The following is a 19,999-nucleotide window of genomic DNA, read 5'->3' on the forward strand; positions in this document are numbered from 1 at the left end:
TATATGTATAATATAGATAGATAGATAGATAGATAGATAGATAGATACTTACATACTGGACCTACACACACACACACACACACACACACACACACACACACACACACACACACACACACACACACACACACACACACACACACACACACACACACACACACACACACACACACACACACACACACACACACACACACACACACACACACACAATTAACAGAATGTCAATTTTTGGGTGAACCATCCCTTTAATGAAAATGTAAAAAATATATATATAGAGCGAGAGATTTGGATATATATATATATATATATATATATATATATATAAATTGGTCCCCACGAGGAAAACAACTTATAAATCATTTTTGAAAATGTACAAATGCAGAAAGTTTTCAATGAGGGTTGTGTTTAGGGTTAGGGGGTAGAATATACGGTTTGTGCAGTATAAAAATGATTGTGTTTGTGGAAAGTCCCCATAAAACAGAAAACCTGTGTTTGTGTGTGTCTGTGATTGAGAGAGAGCAAAGTGTTGTGGGTGGGATGCAGTTAGCCCTTGCAGGAGCTAGGTGGTGCTGTTAATCTATGCTCAGTGTTTGTGTGTGTATGTGTGTGTATGTGTGTGTTTGTGTGTTTTAGATGAAACAATGAGCTGGTTTTCCTTTCACTAGGATGCAACATCTCTATTTTCATATAAAAACAGGTTAAAGGGCTGGAAGAGACATGAAGAGTGAGTGACGACAGGCTAACATTGAGGAAACGCAGATGTACATCAGTGAACACTCACTAGTGTTACTACACACACAGTGATGATGCTTACAGGGGCAAAACATGCGTTTCTTCAAGTTTTGTCTAACTGAAAGATATTTTATGTCCTGTTGCAAGTGGTGGATTCAAACTATTGTTGCTCACATATGCCGTACAAATGGTGTCGGAGAACATGTGGTAACTGCTAGGCTGCGGGTCACACAGCGTGACAGTTTAGCCTAGACAAGCAAACATAAAGCTCACTTTCTGTGGGACCGTCCACAGGTATCCCTCGTGAAATCATGTTGATTTTGCGAGAGCGTGTAATTCAAAGCCCTCCAAAATTGATCAATGTGGGTTGGGTTGGCTTGGCTTGGGTGGGCTTGATGGACGTATTTTCTTTGGCAGATATAGAGCACAGTGTCAGTAAACATGATGGAGTCTGGTTGTGCTGGTTGAGTCTTACAAAGTTAAGATAAGAAGATTTCATAATAATCACATCCAAGTGATTTCCTGTCCTTCTTGAAATTATACCAAACATGCAGATAAACACACAGTTATTTTTCCATTATGATGAGAGTTTGAGTGTGTGACTTTCAAGAAGCGCACACACTTGAACACACACTCACATTAAGTTGGAACTCTTTTGTTTTGAAATATCATGGGAAGGATAATTTAGCTTTAGACTTCATTGGTGTTGATTAAGCCAACAAATCTTGGAAAATATATCTTTCCTCAAGTTTCTTACTTTTGTTTGCCTGGACATTAGAGCTGCATGATTTTGGATAGATTGAGTCACAAAAAAAATTAAAAATAATATATATATATATCTCCACGATTCTGAATAAATTGAGAATCATGATTTTTAGTTTAAAATAGAGATCACGATTCTGACAAATATTAATTTCTGCAGTCAATAATTTGTATTATTTTTTTAAAAATTGGTTTGAATTAATGATTTAATGACTCACTCAAATGCTTTATTTGTTTCAATACTGGATGAATCAGTGTTTTTTTGACAAATCTCTTGAATGAATGATTCAATTTCAATACATTGAAAACATTGATTGTCTGAACAGTCATATCGGAATTTATGCAACTTTTATTTCACTCTAGATCAACATTTATCACAATTCTGTGCTTATGGGAGTCACTCCAAAGACTGTTGGGTCACAGTGGCTCATATGGAAGCAAAGTTAGTCAGGAGGGATGGCGAGCTGTTGTACTCAAGTATTACGGTGACAGCTGTCCTGCGATGTGTCTATCGCGGATACACATCGCGATATTGATGCTAAAACGATATATTGTGCAGCCTTATTTTGTATTTAGGCATTGATAGTTTAGAAGACAAAATATTAAAGATATGTCTTTTAGCCAGTTTTGTAATATTGTCTAGCAGGGTGTTGATTAGTTCAGCAGACGAAACATTAAAAAGACGGGTTTTTTTTTACACGTTTTACTGTTGTGCACCTTGGTGTCAATAGTTCAGCGGGTGAAGTTTAGTAATGTCTTGTACCTTACCATTTGACAATTCTGCAGAAGAAACATTGACATTTAGTTCAAATGTTGTACTGTTTTATACCTGGGGCTAAGTGTCAATTGTAGAGATGCACCGATTACAATTTTCTAGGCCGATTCCGATTTCCGATTTTTCATTGAGTTTGACCTGCCGATACCGATTTTAGCCGATTCCGATTTCATTTTTTCTAACCACTGTACAGCACACACAAATATTTATTTTATTTTCTTTAATAGAACATTTTACATTTTGCATAGAACATAGGTCATTTTTTGAACAGATAATCGCTATAAAATAGAACTATATAAATGAATGGGAAATACACACACACATACATACATACACACATACATACACACATACACATATGTGTATATATATATAGCCTTGCAGTATAAAAATATTTCTATATTTTCTGGCTAGTTTACTTTATTTTTTATAATCATAACCATACTTGCAACCAAAACTGAATAATGAAAACAAGTTTAAATGGGTAAATCTTCTACAAATATTTTTGAGTCTTCGTTTTCTTTTGACATTTACTGGAGTTCTTGTTAAAACACACTAGACATACTTATTCTGTGCATTTTGAGCACTTTTTGTATGAATTCATTTTTAGTTTGTCCATCAAAAGTGTGCTTTCACTTTAATTGAGTGTGAGCAGCGTAGCAAAAATAGACCCGCGCCGAAACCCGCGCTTCACTACTGCACACGCGACGCTCCTGCTCGCGGTGTGAATGCACTCATTGATTAACATGCATGACGGGGGGAAAAACCGCGCGCTGACATTTGTGGTGTGAAACGGTCGTAATTCATGAAGTGTCCTACATGTCCGTTCCATGTGCACGTGTGATGCTGATGTTGCGCGATGTTAATCATGCTGTGCCCGAGTGCATTTGATCGGCATAAAATCGGCATATGTCAGACTGACCGGCCGGTCGCCGGTCATGGCCGATCACGTGAAAATCGGCCAATTCCGGTCACCAACCGATCAATCGGTGCATCTCTAGTCAATTGGTCAGCTGACAACATCGAACATACTGTACCTATTTTTTTCCAAAAAAATTAAATTAAAAAAAATAAAAACTAAACAAAAAAAAAGTTTAGTAATGTTTTGTACCATAGGCAGTTCAGCAGACAAACTATTAAAATATATATAAAAACGTCTTTCTGCAAGTTTCATAATGTCTACGTCAGTGATAACTCTGTAGAAGAAACTTTGAAAGTATGTCTTTCTGCAAGTTTCCAGAGAACAAACAACAACAACTATGGAAAACTTAATCAGGCATGTTCTAAGACCTTAATACAGTAGGACATACTGTAGGGACCATAGTCTCTCACATCCCCATTTTTGTTCACTTCAAATTAATTTTAGCGTCTACTACATCAGAAGTGTACAATGTTATTGTTGCAAGTTGTTATCATTTGTCCTGAATCACTTGTACTTGTAAACTTCTCTCTTTTAAATTGATGTTAAGAAAATTAGTCTACACGTTATCTTACTGGAAGGCAGGTGCGTTTATCTCAGTTAAGGACTTCCCTGTTTTTTACTTTTCTCTCTTGCTTTACCTCATTTGAATCAGATACTGGCTTCTTCAGTAATGAAGTAGTCACTCCCTGTGCTGACTCCACAAAAGCCTGGAGTGGCCTGATTCATGACTTCTTTATGCAAACTCTGACTGGCTCCATCTAGCAAACAGCAGAGCAGCATATTTGAGAGTCTGCACTAACCATCTGCATGACACTACATTTAGTTGATTAACATTCTATTGATTGGGAAGGGGATATGAATCAGCAATAACCAGTTTTGATTAGTAGGAGGATGAAGTGAACACACGTTTTATTGATGTTTGTGGGCGCAGGACATAGGCGAACTGCTTTCTCATGAATGGGAGTTTCTACGCCTCAGCCCTGAATGTTCTTTCTCATTTTAACAGCATCTCATTTCTTTTTTTTCTCTCCTTTCAGCTCTTTTTTGTGTTTCTCTTTTATCAAGTTCATGTTACACTCATACTCTGACTCTGTTCCAAACTTAGTGAGCTGCAGACGTAGGCTGCATTTTAAGGCATTATAGGTGGGATCCTGACACAAATGCAAAAAAATGTAGGCAGCATGACTATTATAGATTAAGATCAAGTCAACGTCACATGTAGCCTTTAGAGAGAAGAAAATCGTTTGGTGAAAAAATCCATCCAAGATGGCAACTGAAGTGAAACAAATTCTAATCATAACAATAATATGTTCACTAGTGAGAAATCTTGATTTAAAAAAAAGTATATTTTACCTATTATTTGTTATTTTGTTGAGTATTTTGTTTTTAGCTTAGCAACATGCTAACACTAAAGGCCCTTGCACACAAATTTGCGTCCGAAATTTCCGCACGATAAAAAATAAATACGACCTCACGTTATGTCAATCACGCTTACACACTGCCTCCGAAACTTTTGTCTGTCATAAAAAAAATCTGATCGGGTTCGATTTTCTGTGTTTTTCGCATCCGTTGCAAGCATTTTGAATGGTGTTTTGACAATTCAGAGCCAACGAATCACGAATACGAAAAAACGCATTTGAAAATTTCGGACTCTTAAGACTGTGTGCTTTGCTTGAGCACTGTTTGTGTGGCACTCGAGTTGCTGCTTATATAGAGCGTTCAAAATCAATCAAGCAATTAGGTTACATTTAGTAACACTTTATTTTGACAGTCCACTTTAGATATTCTACTAACTATTCTACTTACTACAAGTAACTTTACAGCTACATGTCAACTACAGTCATTAGAGTATCAGTAGACTGTCTGCTTAATATCTGCAAAAAATTTTGACGGACCCTTAACAGACATTCTACTGACTAAAAGTAACGTTGCAAGTACATTTCAACTTATTCTTCTAACCCTGACCTAACAGTCTACTAATAGTCTGTGAGTTTGTTGACATGTAGTTACAAAGATAATGAGAGTTAGATGGCATGTAGTTGCAAAGTTAGAGTTAGTATAATGTGGACTATCAAAATAAAGTATAACCTTACATTTCAGTTAGGATGCTGCTTGTCTAGGCAGCAGACAGCAAGGCTTCGCTCTGGGTGACAAGTGCTTCCTCTTTTTCTGTCTTAGGTCTGTGAAGTTTTGTCCAGCATGGTTTGCCAAGCTGCTGTGTTCAGAGCACTTTACTGCATGTGTTAACTTGAACGCATTAAAAGGTGCAATAGGTGATTCTCTACAGATTTTTTGTTTGTTGTTATACTGGGTGAAAGTCTCCTCATATACTGATAGAATTCACTATGTTAATCAGTCTAAATGTATTTTTTTTATAAATGTATATCGTCTGTGGAAGGCATAGGACCATAAAATGTAAATCCAATCATTATATTCGGTCCGAATGAAAGACCGAACGTTAGACAGACGTTAGTCACCGAGCACTGCAAACAAACAGCAGCCACCATTTACAATTCCTCCAAAAAATGAGCTTATGCTGCGTTCGCGCCATAACTCCCGTAAATAAGAGATAATCATGTCCTCAGACTCGGAATTATGCATTTCCATGTCAATATATCAACAGCGCAAGTTTGTCGGAAATGCGGTTGTGAGTCCTGAAAATGTGCACGTATTCTTCCCACATTATTTTTCCTGCCTGTCTGAAGAAGGGATGCTAATGAGTAATCGATGATCGATAAATTGTTGATAATAATTTAATCGATAAAACTACAATAAACTATACTATAGTCGATTTAAGCTAGGTCATCATTAGAGTGTGTAATGAGTTTCAAAACAAGTAGGCCTAACTACAAAAAACTACTTTCTTATGTAAACGCCACAATAAAAGTACATAAAATAAACAACAAGTCATAAGATCCTGATTGATGAGTGATCTTCCAGTTTCAGCTGTGCGCTTCTATTCTATGTCATCGGTTCCCAACAGGGGGGTCTCGGCCCACAAGGGGGCCTCAGCGAGCTCTTTGGGGGGTCGTGTCATATTTTGAAAAGTTTTGAGCAGTGAGCATTAAAGCAGCAGTCTGTAACTTTTTTTTGTGTTCAAAATGTACTAAATTTATATAATAAGCGAGTACATCATGAATCCATTTTCCGAAAAGTGTTTTTTTGTCTTATCGTGAGTCACTATGGTACACCTACAATTTTTATTAATCGCTAGAGTGCCAAACGTTACGGACTGCAGCTTTTAAGGAGAACGATCTTACATTAGCTAATTTTATTCACGATCCCCTGGTTGACCAATAAATGGGTTTTCAACCATGACAGCCCTTAAAACCAAATACAAGGCCAGACTGACCCTTGAGGACTATGTGGGTCTTGCCCTGTTAAAGATCTCACCATGCATTGACCAAATTACTCACTGCCAGCAGCAATCCTCACACTGATTGATAAAGCCTCACAAATAACATGCTAGTATTGAGGTCCCAGACACCAGTCATTTAGTAATAGCCTATATTCATTCTTTTTTTCCTACACACCAGTTTGAATACTGATATTTTTGTTATTGCATTTCAAATAGGGCCCATTAATAGGCTACTCCTAGGCTTACATTTTTATATTACAAATGGCCTACTGATGTTTTTGTTATAGTATTTTCAATATTACACGCCATTATTTGTGCATAAACATATCTGGTTATAGTAATAAACATACTGTTTGTTTAAAAACAAAACATGTTGTCATCCTTGCTGCAAGCTTACAAGAGCGATAATATCATTAAATGTGAAGGAGGGCCCTAAAATATTTTCTTGGGAAAAGGGGGGTCTCGGACAAAAAAAGGTTGGGAACCACTGTTCTATGGTGCATGGTAAACTAAGACCCGTCGATCTCAGCGATCAAAGCGGGCTGAAAAGCCTGAAAAGCACTGAATATTTCATTTGTATACAACATGTTTGTTCTATTTTATTTATTTGTGCTATTGCTCATAATTTTGGTTATTTGTTCCTATTTTATTACTCTTTACTTGTCTATAGCAATATTTGAAATTTATATGAGTTAGGCTAATAGTTTTGTGTCATAACCTTATAAGGTTACGTGGATCAAAACAATGAAAACAATAACGGCCTATTTTATCTTAATTATTTATTACTTTTTTTGTGGTGGGGTCTAAACCACTGGTCCAAAATCCTTAGCGTTGAGCTCTGAATACACAATACTTACATAATGCATTATAAAATTCAGAGTAAGATTGTTTATCTATTGATTGAACCATCGTGGCTGAATATTTACAGTTGAATTATTATATGCAGGCATCCTCAAATAGATCATATAGACACAGCCCACTTTAAAGCATATGCAGATAAGTCTTTCAATATCAGTCAGTAACCAATTCGGTACCCATATATTGTGGCGTTGATTACTACTTGTGTTTCAGAGCTGTCTCTGACACTCCACATTAATTAATTTGCTTGAATCCATTAGACATGTCTGAACTTTCACTGTGGTGTCACTAGCGGACGCCTAGGGAGGAAGCAGCCCACCATTTTCCTCCTCTCTCTCATTGTCTCCTTCCACTAATAGAGTCAGGTTTGTTATTGTGCTTGACAGGTTCTGATTCCGCTGTCAGATGTAATTTGCCATCGATCTCGCACCTTTTACACACCTGTGTGAGTGTGCTCTCCTGTGTATATGTGTGCTGCTTTCTGTCCCTTGTCCAAGTGCCTGTGTGACTGTGTGTCTGTAACCTCTTTGTGTCTGTCTCGGTTTAAACCGTCATATTTGTAATTAGCGCTTCTAGACTGCTACAGAAATAACAGTCATCAGTGTTCAGACAGCGACTGTGCTACTCAAACTCCCGCTGAATGAGATATCGATGTTCTAGCTGATAATCCATATTTAAACACTTACAGTTTGGGCTGAGAGTATGAACAGCTCTGTATAAATGAACTTTGTTGTTTAAATTGTAGGATGACAAGTAAAAATGCTGTTGTCTGGTTTATTGTGAGGACTCAGACCATCTAAGGATAGAGGGAAAGAGGTGGCTATTTACCCTGTCGAGCAGTTCCACTTGATAACAAACTATTGATCCAATTTTGGAGTCTGAACACTTCAGTATTGGTTTCCTGTGAAGCCCGAAGGTTTAGTAAGGGGTTTCTGATTCTTGCATGGTAAAGTGAACTAGACCAGGTCCATTGGGCCCATGATTGGGTAATCGAGCTGATGGATTTAGCTCATTTGGTTAAAGTATGTTTGGACACATTTGTTCTCCTTGTATAGAGGTAGTGCTGTGATTAAATAGCCAGGGTTGAAATAAGTGGCAGTATTGAGTTGGCTCCTGCTGCAGGCCTGTTCCTCGGCCCACGTGTCTTAATTTCCTCAGGTTTGCTTAGAGTTCATCTAATTACACCTCAAGAAACAAGATGACTCTTGCTTTTTCATTTCAGCCAATGTTTATTAGGACTATTAGCTATGTGGATTATATGTTTAGAGGTAAAACAACAGAGGCTGTGGCCTAGAAGTTGTCACTTGTGCTCAGTCATGTAAAGCTGTGTCTATCTGTCTCTCTGTTTATCAGTCAGATTTTTTGTAAATTATTGAAATCAAGCAATATTGTATTTTTTTAATTGTGCATGGTCATTTCTACATTTTTGTGCATGAGATAACCTTTGCTGTCAGTCTTAAAAAAGTAATTGAATACCACTGTTGGTATATAAATCGACCATGTATCAGTACATCTCTGCTACATATAGGCCACTGTAGCTCGATCCCTCCTTCAAAATAAGTTTAGACGTTTTCTATCACTCAGTTTGTCGTCTGGCAGGTGAAAATCTTAACTCTGACTGCTTGTCAAAGTTCTGTAATAGCACACCTCTTCTTAGCAAGTTGCATGATTTGAGGTATCATTCATGTGTGTAGCACAAACCGTGTCAGTCTCTCTATCTTCAAGTACTGATAGTGTGGCTGATGTTACACATATATAGGTGTTTGGTATTGTGGTGTTTATTTGAATGGTTTGCGTGTGTGTTTGGTGGTAGCGGTCGGTGGTGTTAAGATGAAACTGAATTGAATCCTGTCTCCTCTCATAGATGGGTGGCTCTTACAAGTGTTTCCCCTCGGACGCTGGCCCAGCCAGTTTTATTGGAGGGCCGACATTCTGCTAGCAATAAATGAGACATCACACAGAGCCAAATAGGAAGGGAGACAGAGAAAGAGAGAGAGAGAGAGAGCAGGAAAGAGAAATATTAGCGTGAAACCCCTTTGCTCTCTTTCCTGTTTTCTCTCTCTCTCTCTCTCTTCTCTCAGGGTGAGCAGATTGATGACATTTCTAAAGCTCCATGCTCTCTCCTCCCTCTGGTACGGAGGAAGTGTTTCTCTCCTCTCCTGCCTCTGTGAATAAATCAAAACCCTTCCACACTGATCATTCCCCAGCCCTTCGTGTGTGTGTGTGTGTGTCTGTGTGTGTGGAGAGGTTCTGGCCATGAAGATCTGTCAGGAATAGCAGTGGGTGTAATCAGGAATAAGGGTTTTGGTCTTGGGAAAGGAATGATAGCAATCAGTGATGGATGGACGGACGGGATGGATGGATGGATGGATAGATGAAGAGGTATTGGTTGAGGGGAGGTGGGGATTGCATTGAGTGTAATGCTAAGCGGCACATATAAGTTGGAAATTAGAGGTTCCTTCTTGATAGCTCTGTTCCAAAACTCAGTGAGCTGCCTTGCTGTCTGTTGCCTACATAGGCAGCATCCAAATTGAGTTCAGCGTCAAATGGGACTAATTCGGATCGCTGTATGTACAGGTAGCAAGCAGCTCCAAAATAGATTACTGCTCAACACACAAATAATTTCAATAGTGTTTTGTGTTAGCATGTTGCTAAGCTAACAGTGTGAAAGCCCAAATCCCAATGTAAAAGTCCAAACAATACTTTGTTTTTTTGAATGTGTGCTGGTGTATGCGGTCTGTGCTTTTTACAGCGTGTTTCTGTATTTGGTTGTGCTGTGAGTATTTGGAGCACACGTGTGTTGTGAAACTGATGAAGATGTTTTCTTAAAGGTATAGTGGAGGATTTTCTTTTTCCGGGTGGATCATCAAGACTATTGATCCTCCTAATTGTCAATCATTCTGGTGATATGTTTACGTAAGGCCGTCTTACGTGCTCGTCCCTAGTTTTCGCTTTCTGCGCATGCGCACTTTCAGGTGTATATGTGTGGTGCGCTACGGTTTCAGCCATTCATTGAAGCTCGCCGTTCTCACCGTGTTTTTTCAAAATGTCTGAGGGTCGCAAGAGAAAAAGTGTCTACGAATTGTATGACAAGAAGAGAAAGGCCTCTGATGAAAGAAACAAGACCAGAGTGTTTTTGGGAGAATATTTCACACGCTGGCGTGCGCTAAAAGCACAGGTTGGGCTTCCCACTGATGCCTCAGTCGCGAAGTTTCTACTCGACAGGTAAAGTTTGGCATGCTATTTGGAGAAATCCATTTAAAATCACTGCTAGTAAAAGTTAATGTAAGCTATGATTAGCGATGCTAGCCGTCTTTCGTGCACACGTTTAATAGGCGTTCCCTCTCGGGAGCAGGTAGAGTGTTGCGCATGTGCATTTTTTCAAAAAAGTGGAGAGGGCGGTTCTTTTATAAAATTTGGGAAAATCCTCCACTATACCTTTAATTTGAGGGTGTTTTTCTATTTGCACCCTCTGTCTTTCTTCAGTTGCAGCGCATTGAGCTCTCTCGGCCACCATAGTTTCCATACTTTTGGGGCTTCTCCCAGTTGTGCGGCATGATTTTTTTTTTTTGTAAACTTTGGAATCTTTGATGAATCGAAAGTAAAAAAACAACAAAAAACCCCGGCATTTATTTGAAAATAAACATTATAAATGTCTTTACTGCCACTTTTGATCAATTCATTGCATCTTTGCTGAATAGCAGTATTCTTTTTTTTATTGACCCCAAACTTTTGAATGGTAATGTATGTGGAATATTTCTTGTATTACTACTCACTACTACCATACTACTACTAATAATAATAATACGAGGAACAAAATTAGGATCAATGGTTCTTTACATATCTGTTGCAGATGAGAACCTAATGCTATGAGTGACACAATGACCTGTACTATTTGTCTTTTAATAAGCAAGGCAAATTACATCTAAAAATCCCATTGTCATAAGGGTGGAGATGAATAATAAAAATTATGCAAAACACTGTTTCATAGAAATATTTTGGATCCTGGCTACAGCTCTCTCTTATTTAAGTCATATACACACACTCACACCCACATTTTCCTGAATGTCACAGTGTGTGAATTGTTTATTTATGTTTACTCTCCTGCTGTCTCGTTCTGACAGGAAGCCTCTGGTTTTACCAGAAAACTCCTCTTTCTGTCTCTGACTGCATTCATTCACATACACACACATTGCACTACATGCACAGACTCACATTCATGGATGCCCCTAGAACAGCAGTGCAGCAGAAGTCTAATGCAGTGTCGGTGAGATGCATGTATTTAACTGGCAGGCCTCACACCCTCATCGTGAAGTGAATGGATATCATCGCTTACTGAGATTAAACTAATACACACTAGCCATGCTGGGCTTCTTAGATGTCCTCTATCGCGTCCTGATGCACAAGGTAATAAAGGCCAGTGTGTATTGTTTGATGTTAAATATATTGGGTACTATTTTGCTGCCTGAATATTAAAATAGTTTATTTCCACTTATACCATGGTCTGGGTGAATACTCGATTCTGATTGGCTGCAGGGTGTCCGTTAAAAAGTGATAATGTACACCTAGGAAAGGCGTCCTTATAGTGTGTAAGTTACGTCTGGCATAGGCCTGCTGCCATTGCCTGTCTTTCTGTCTTGCTTGCTTTCCTTTCAACACGTGAGTGAATGGTTGACAATATTTGCTGTAGGCCTAATAAAAACGATTTAGGAAACTATCTGTGAGTTTTGACTCTTTGAAACAAAGTTTCGCATCGCTGCGGTCGGGTCGCTGTGGCCACGTTGCTTGGCAACGCCTGTATACGGGAGAGATATTAAATAGTGCGCTCGTCTTAATAAATAAAAACCCTCACGATTTTTACTCTAAAACACATTAAAGTATTATTAATTGATTAAATATTTCTTTCTTTCGTAAGTGACCATGGTATAAGCGGGTTAATGCCCTTCGAGGTGTCCATTGTCAGGTATTAATGGACTTCGCCGTCGTCCATTAATACCTGACAATGGACACCTCGTCGGGCATTAACCCTTACATATAATACATTATTTTATTCTCTAAATGAACTGATTTATACTGTAAAACATCTTGATGACACTCCACTACCTTTCAACATTTTTGAGACTTTCTTAAAAAGATTGTTTAATGTGTGTAACATTAATTGTAATTTGAAATATTATTACAAATACAGAATTTTCAGCAGCCATTACGCCAGTCTTCAGTCTCACATGATCCTTCAGAAATCATTCTAATATGCTGATTCTCAAGTAAAAAAAAATTTCCCCTCAATTATCAATGTCAAAAACAGTTGTGCTGCTCAATATTTTTGTGGAAATCATGATTGTTTTTCTGGATTCTGTCATTAGAAACTAAATTTCTAAAGATCAGCATTTATTTGAAATCTTTTGTTAGTTTTTAAATATCTTGATTTAAATCACTCTTGATCAATTGAATGCCTTTCTGAATAAAAGTCTGGCATTGGGCACAGATTGTGGTGTGGTCAGTCAGTTTTACATTATCTGTGTCTACTCTGCAGTAGGCAAAATATTGTTTAATTTAATGTAGCTAATTTCAGAAATGTTTTGTACAACCTTTGCTATATGTAGAGCTTTGCTATCTTGCTAATTTAGAACAGGAACTGTCTGGTTTATAATGGCATAATATGCTGGCCATGTCTGTGTCTATTTTCTCATGATCATTTTTTTCTTGTTTTTCTATTGTATGTGCAACAGTGCCTGCTCACTTTTTGAGCGGCCTTGGTTCCGGAACTATTGTTCCCATTCATTTTGGAAGTCTTTGTTAAAGAGTTGTAAGCCATGAACCAATTCAACCGGCTACAAGGTGAATCACAACATTATAAACTTTGATTTGAGGCTAAAAGGGTTTTTGAAAATCGGAAAAAAGGACAAAAGGTACGAGACAAAATGGTACAATCCCATGAAGCATTACAATTTAACACACACACACAAAAAAAAAAAACGATAGAGAAATAGAAAACTATTGATTTATACGGTGTGTGTGCGTGTGTGTGTGTATATATATATATATATATATATATATATATATATATATATATATATATATATATATATATATATATATATATATCTACACACAAAAAAATTGAAATGTGCATTGATCATGCCAGCTTAACCGTCGGTTAATAATTAGAGTTCACAGATCAATTCTCCTATGGAAAATGAATGGGATTTTTACATCTGAAACCTGACTGTAGCTCCCTATTCCACTATAATTGTGTCTTTTTGTGTATATATTGACTGTATCTGCTCTGAATTTTACTTTTCTGTTGTGTCCCGCAGCTGATCGCAGTGTACGAGGAACAGGAGGCCCAGCAGAGGGGCGCCATGAGTCCTGGGAATGGAACAAGGACAAGTAGCAGCCTAACGGGACAGTCCAGCCCAGAACCCTATGACTCTGAACTCGCATGCTTCCAGCCAATCAAAGGAGGAGAAATTGAAGTCAACTCCTCTGCCCTCAAGTCCAGTATGTATGCAATAAAACGATACAAGTACAGTCTGTAAAAAAGAAAAAAGTAATGTATTCCCATTAGAAAAACAGAGCTGTGATCAAACATAATATGCGCTTTTGAGTTAATGGTGAGTGAAATAATAGACTGCCACTATGAGAGATGATATTATATGGCATAATCGGGCCCTGGTTTAAGCTTGAAATGCTCTGACTCACTCATCTAGCTATGATCAAATGAAAGTGTTCCCTCTGCATTACAGCACTTGCTCATATTGAAGTATCACTTTTAATACACAGTTCACCTTAACCAACCCCTGTGTCTCATATCTTTAAAATGTAATAAAACCTGCCTGAAGAATTTCACCATCAGTGAGAAAACAGTTGCTGCTGAGAAGTTTGACACCTTTTTTTCAATTTGTTTTGGACAAAGACATTTTCTCTTATTTCGGACGGGTCTGGAATACTTCAGTCGTTTCGGTTCTGTAGTACTACACCTCGGGGAACCATGAGTTTTTCATCTGGGCTGGTTTCACCTCTGTCTGATGTCACGCACACCTCCAATATAGAAAACGCACACCTATTTCTTCTAAATGTCAGAGTGTGTGTATGATTTAGAACATGTTTACACTCTGAAATTAAATCCTTGGTAAAATAAGCCAGGGAATCGTGTGCATTCGTATGTGTGAGCGTCTTTGCGTCTCCTTGTAAATCTGCCCCTTTGTGTTTTAAGTTTCATTGTAAAAGTAGACACGGGGCTCGCAAAGTTCAGCGTACTGGAAAAGCGGCTTTTTCTTTCGCGATCCAGGCGTTCCTGGGAAGTGCTCGAGTTTCCCCGTCTCTACTTCAAGGTGGAGGTGTCAGTTGACTGACTGATCTTTTCCTCTTTCATTCTCCACGGCTGTAAATATGCCGTTTGTCACGTCGACAGGGTCTGACATACATCTGTATCTGGATCATTTGTTAAAAAGAGAGATCACACGTGCCTCTGTATATGCAGACATGATGTTAGAGTGAGGAGAGAAAGTGGAGAGCGTTTGAAATTGTAACACTGTGTCACTGTGTGAACATGAACCGGTTCGTGCGCTCTGTCTAGCAGAATGCAGGGGTCTCAAGGTGTTTTTACACCAGATATTAACATGTGTTTTTGATAGAATGCTGTAGTGATGACATATTTGTGTTGCCTCGAACGGAATTCAGCATCACCTGGTTCCCTTGACAAAATAGGATTAATACAATAGGATTTTTCCGCTGGCTTTTGTATTATTGCAGAACAAAACTCTGTGGCCAACAGGGGTTTATGATTCTTACAATGTTCTAACAATTGTTCATCAAGATAATCTTTACAAATACTAAAAAAAAAAAAAAAAAAAAAAAAAAAAATACACTAAAAAGCTAAACCTTGGCTATAAACGAACTACGACACGGTGACACGACTTCAGTGTGACCACCATTAATCTTACAACAAGTCTATGTTTTAAAACATTTTTCCTGAAAGTTTGAGTTAGTGCGTGTTTATAAACTCAAAAAGGCTGTGAAAGCGACTAGTGATTCGATAAATTGAGTTTACACATTCGGCTGATGGCGTTTAGTGTCCCAGACAATCTCTTTTGTCCCATTTAGCCACTTGTTAGCATCCACTTATTTCAAAACAAGTACCGTAAAAGCTTTATTACTGATGCATTTTATGTCGTAGAATAAAACGTAAAAATATCTTGAGCTTGTGTTCACCACAGACCCTATTTCAGGCATTTATTCAAAAATCCATTTAACAAACCCATTGACCTCAGTGCTTGTTTTAGGGGGTTTTGGCCTACAAAAATGCATCATCCCTGCAGCACTGCTCTTAATCCCGGAGAATCGTCGTTCTAAACACTGCTTTTAACCTGGGTAAAGGAACGTTTCACACTTGTCATTTAGAAGCAGGGTTAGCACAGATTTTGCGGTGTTAACCCCGCATTGCGGTACCAAACGTGTGCAGTGTGAAAAGATGCAGTGTTAGTATGTTATGACTAGATGCTTAGCAACCGACAACCAATAGCGTGCCTCATATTCACGTGCTTTGAACAGTTACAGAAACACAGCACACTGTATAAACAATAGTTTCAGCGTTTGAGGAGAAAAATGTCAAATGGTGACAGAAAACATGACAATTCGATTGAAGAAGAGAACATTTTATTCTAACCTTTCCATTCAGGAACATTTTGATATTACATTTGGCAACATGAGGAAGCACAATGCTAGATCCTTTAGCCTTTAAACATATTGTGTGCAGTGCAGCGTTCATCCAATCAGTGACGCCACTCCACAAATATACAAATAAGGACGTTAACCCAGGGTTTAGGAATGAACAATGTGAAACTGTAGTTTATGGATACCCAGGATTAATTGTTAACCCCAGGTTAATTATGAGCAGTGTGAAATGTGAAGGAAGATAACCCAGGATTCTGTTTACCTGAGTTTAGAATAACCCAGGATTAACTATTTCAAGTGTGAAAAGCCCCTATGATTGTCTATATTAAAAAGTGTTATTAAAAGGTATGAATGCACCCAAGATGCATTGCGATCGAATCACTGGACGTGTGGTCAGGGACTGATTTGGCCCACATTTGACAAAGACTATAACAAACAATCTGCCTTCGTGATCTGCTTGCACAATATTCTTCACACACCCCAAAAATGTAACTGAATGAAATAAAACTCATAATCCCTGCAAAGATTTATCATTAAGAAACCACCTTCCAAATCAATGAGACGGACACCCTGGTATTTCCCCAAATACCCAGCGTATGGCCTAACCCGCCTCTCTAAGTGGATTATTCCTGCAATCCAAATGAATGCTCAGCACTCAGCCATCCATGAACACAGGAAGTGCACACATCTTCACAATCCAATCAGCCACCTTTCATTTAGTTATATGATGACCTGGGAAATCCCTGTTACCAGAGCAGCTCTCTAATTCTATTTTATGCTCTATAGGTTTGTTTTATTACCCCAATTAATTCACAAAGCAAAAAAAAAAAAAAAAAAAATCTATTTCAGCATTTTGAATACATTGTTCATCGGCTGGGCAGAGCAGAATTTGATGTGGAGTTCCCAAATCGTATGCAAGTATGTTTTGCTAGCTTTCGTGTGTAGTTGCTTGTATTCCAAATCACGTTAGAAGAGTTAAAACATATAAGGACAGATTGCTTTCTTAGCATTGCCACATGGGGCATTATATTGTGCATTTGTTTAAAGATTTATGGCCAGTTATACGATCGGTTTTGTCTTCGCTTCTGGGCTACTCTGTCATCGTGGAGCAGTAGTTTGGAGACAATCCAGCTGAGCAAATTAAAGTTAATTAATCTTGTAGATATGTTTAAAGCTAAATATTTAAACCACTTTAGGGTCTTTAATTTTTAGGTCAAAATTTTTGGTTTAAGGTCTAAAATTTTCGGGTCAATAAGATTGTGAGCATTTGAAATATATATATTTAAGTGCTCAAGCGCATACATAAAGCTTGCCACAGGGCACTGGCAAAAGTAATCATTATGAATGTGTCGGGGGATAAAAACAGAAAGGAGACCGTCTAATTAGAAAATATAAGCAATTTCATTAGTTGCTTATATTTTGTGCCTCGCTGTATGTACAGCGGGACTATGTTGGCATCTGCACTTGTGTGCATGTATAGAGTATGTCTCTGTCCTTAGAGGACAGAGTAATGCATCATGATATTTCCAGCATTTGAAGTTGTTTTTGGGGTATTGGTGTGCCAGAAGTGACTGTTTACATGTTCAGTCAGTGAGTATGTGAGCTCATAGATCATTTTAATTTGATATGAAGGGATGTTGTTGTGGCACTGTGGGCTGTTTAGCACACATATGTTTGCACTAGTGATGTCTGCTTTGATAAGTATGCCCAGAGGTCTATTGAGACCAGCAGTGTCATCTGGAGTCTGTCAGTGAGTACACACACTCTCACTAGTAGAGATTCCCCACATACTCACATCCTGTGCATTTTATAGTGCTTGAAATGATTTCATCAGTGTAGTTTGGTAGAAGATTCATTCGGCGGCTCTGGTTCTGGTCAGGACGTATTAATCGTTTCTTCTGTTGGCTCAACTGCAGCATTTCATTCGTTGCTTATTTTCTGTTAGAAAGGGACATTGTTTGTTTTATTAGAGCAGACATGCATGTGGTTGTCCCACATCTATTTCAGTGATATCTAATGAGACGTGAGCTGTTAGAAGGGAGAGGTTCTGTCTTTCCGACACGTTTAAACATTCAGCACGTTAAATGTCTGGCATTAGAATGCTTGAGTTAAAGCATGAGAAATACTTTAGTTGAAAGACTTTAATTAGTTTGTCACACTGGAGCAGCCTTTAGACAGTTCTCATCACTCATGGGGCTCACTTTTAATATTAAGTTGGTGAAACACTAAAGTTGCTCTGCATTCTTCAGTTGGAAATAGTTGGCATGTGGAAATTGGAAATACTCATTTTGAGAGGAAGTGACATTGTTGGGCTGCTGAATAATTACTAGCGCAGTTCAGAGCTTATGGGTGTTTCTTCAACTATAGGGACTTTTGGCCTTGTGGGCTTTCAATAAAAATACAAATAAAAACTCCCTGAACATTTTTCAAACTCTCCCTAGTTTAGGTAGTCTGTTTGCAATTTTCCACAGGATATTAATCATTAAAAAAATTTTTTTTAAGTCATGAACATTTCCACCACGGTGTCATTTCCATCACATATCAAACCATGTATTATGCTTAATAGCATTGTGGAGGAAATTATGATTTATACAGTTTATGTATCATACAAATTTTTTACACTTAAGAATTAAAGCTTTGCCAAATGACATGGGCTAATAAATTCTGATCTGAATATATTCTGATCACAAGTTCTAGTTTAAAATATGGGACAAGTGTAAACAATAAAATGCTTTTGAAAAGTAGCAAAAATAAATAGACACATTTTCCGAGACTTTTGTTTTAATTAATCTTCTTATTAGAACTTTTGGACATAACTGAAATAAATCTGTTGGTTTTTAATAAAACACTGGGGACAAATGTTATTTGATTGATCTGAATTGCAAAGCATTCAGACTTTGGGTGTAACTCTGTTAAATGGATGACCTGTTGGATTCATCAAACCCTGTTCGACTCAATGTACAATACCAGTGAAAACTTTGGAAGTGCTTGACTAAATCTTAAAAAACGTGCCTTCATTACAAAGCAAAATATGAATAAAAATTAAGGTTGGTAAGATTATTTCAAGAGTGTGCAGACCTGTAATATACAGTAGATAAAGGGTGGAAGCTAAAATATAAGATAGTTTAATAAAACATTGATATTGATGACTATTTGATAGTTCTTAGTTGTACTTGACTATTGTTATTAAATGAGGAAAATGGCAATAATAAAGGATCCAAACTTTAGACTGATACTGTAGCTTAATTGAAAATATAGTGATAAACACCAGTAATTTAAAGGGATAGTTCACTCAAAAATTAAGATGGTGCCTTCATTTACTCACACTCATGTCATTCCAATCCTGTTTGACTTTCTTTCTTCTGTTTTATGGTCCATATAATGGAAGTCAATGGTCAGCAAAACTGTTTGGTTACCATCATCTTTTGTGTCATACAGGTTATACAAATAAAAACATTGAACACATCTAAACGGTGAATCAAGGATCATTTCTGACTGGTTCTTTGAAAACAAACTGTCAGATTAAACAAATCGGTTTGAGATCATTTCGCTCAGTTCTTCCAAGCTTCTCCATGTTGTTCTCATTGACGCTGTCTCTAACCTTTGTGTCTCTTTGTTGGCCTTGTGGGTAATGTGTCCCTCAGGAGCTGCTGTTTAAAATTACCTCTGGCATTCTCAACCTCTCCCCATTGACCGTGTGCACAGGTCTCTCTCTTCCATCCTGACCTTGCAGTCTGCTGAAGTACCGGCACTGATGGGCAGTGTAAACATCTCTGCCGCGATCTCCTTCCTAATCCGAAACAGGCCGCATGGCAGCCGAGTGTCTAACGCAGCATTTGTCATGCTGTCAGGCGTGAGATGGGCCAGGGGGAGAGAACGAGGGATGGAAAAGCAGGGATGCGAAAGAAAGAAA

General features: G+C 38.0%; 1 protein-coding gene across 2 annotated transcripts in view; it reads left to right on the forward strand.

The window, feature by feature from the left end:
* Nucleotides 1–19,999, forward strand: part of pard3bb (par-3 family cell polarity regulator beta b) — a 326,232-nt gene that overhangs the window by 61,433 nt on the left and 244,800 nt on the right. For both annotated transcript variants that reach the window (XM_082176476.1, XM_082176477.1), the window contains exon 4: nt 13,728–13,911. In XM_082176476.1, the coding sequence (XP_082032602.1) occupies nt 13,728–13,911 (184 nt within the window). The remainder of the gene's footprint in view (nt 1–13,727; nt 13,912–19,999) is intronic.

This window comes from Leuciscus leuciscus (genome assembly GCF_965113295.1).
Source record: "Leuciscus leuciscus genome assembly, chromosome: 7".
NCBI classification, from domain to species: domain Eukaryota; kingdom Metazoa; phylum Chordata; class Actinopteri; order Cypriniformes; family Leuciscidae; genus Leuciscus; species Leuciscus leuciscus.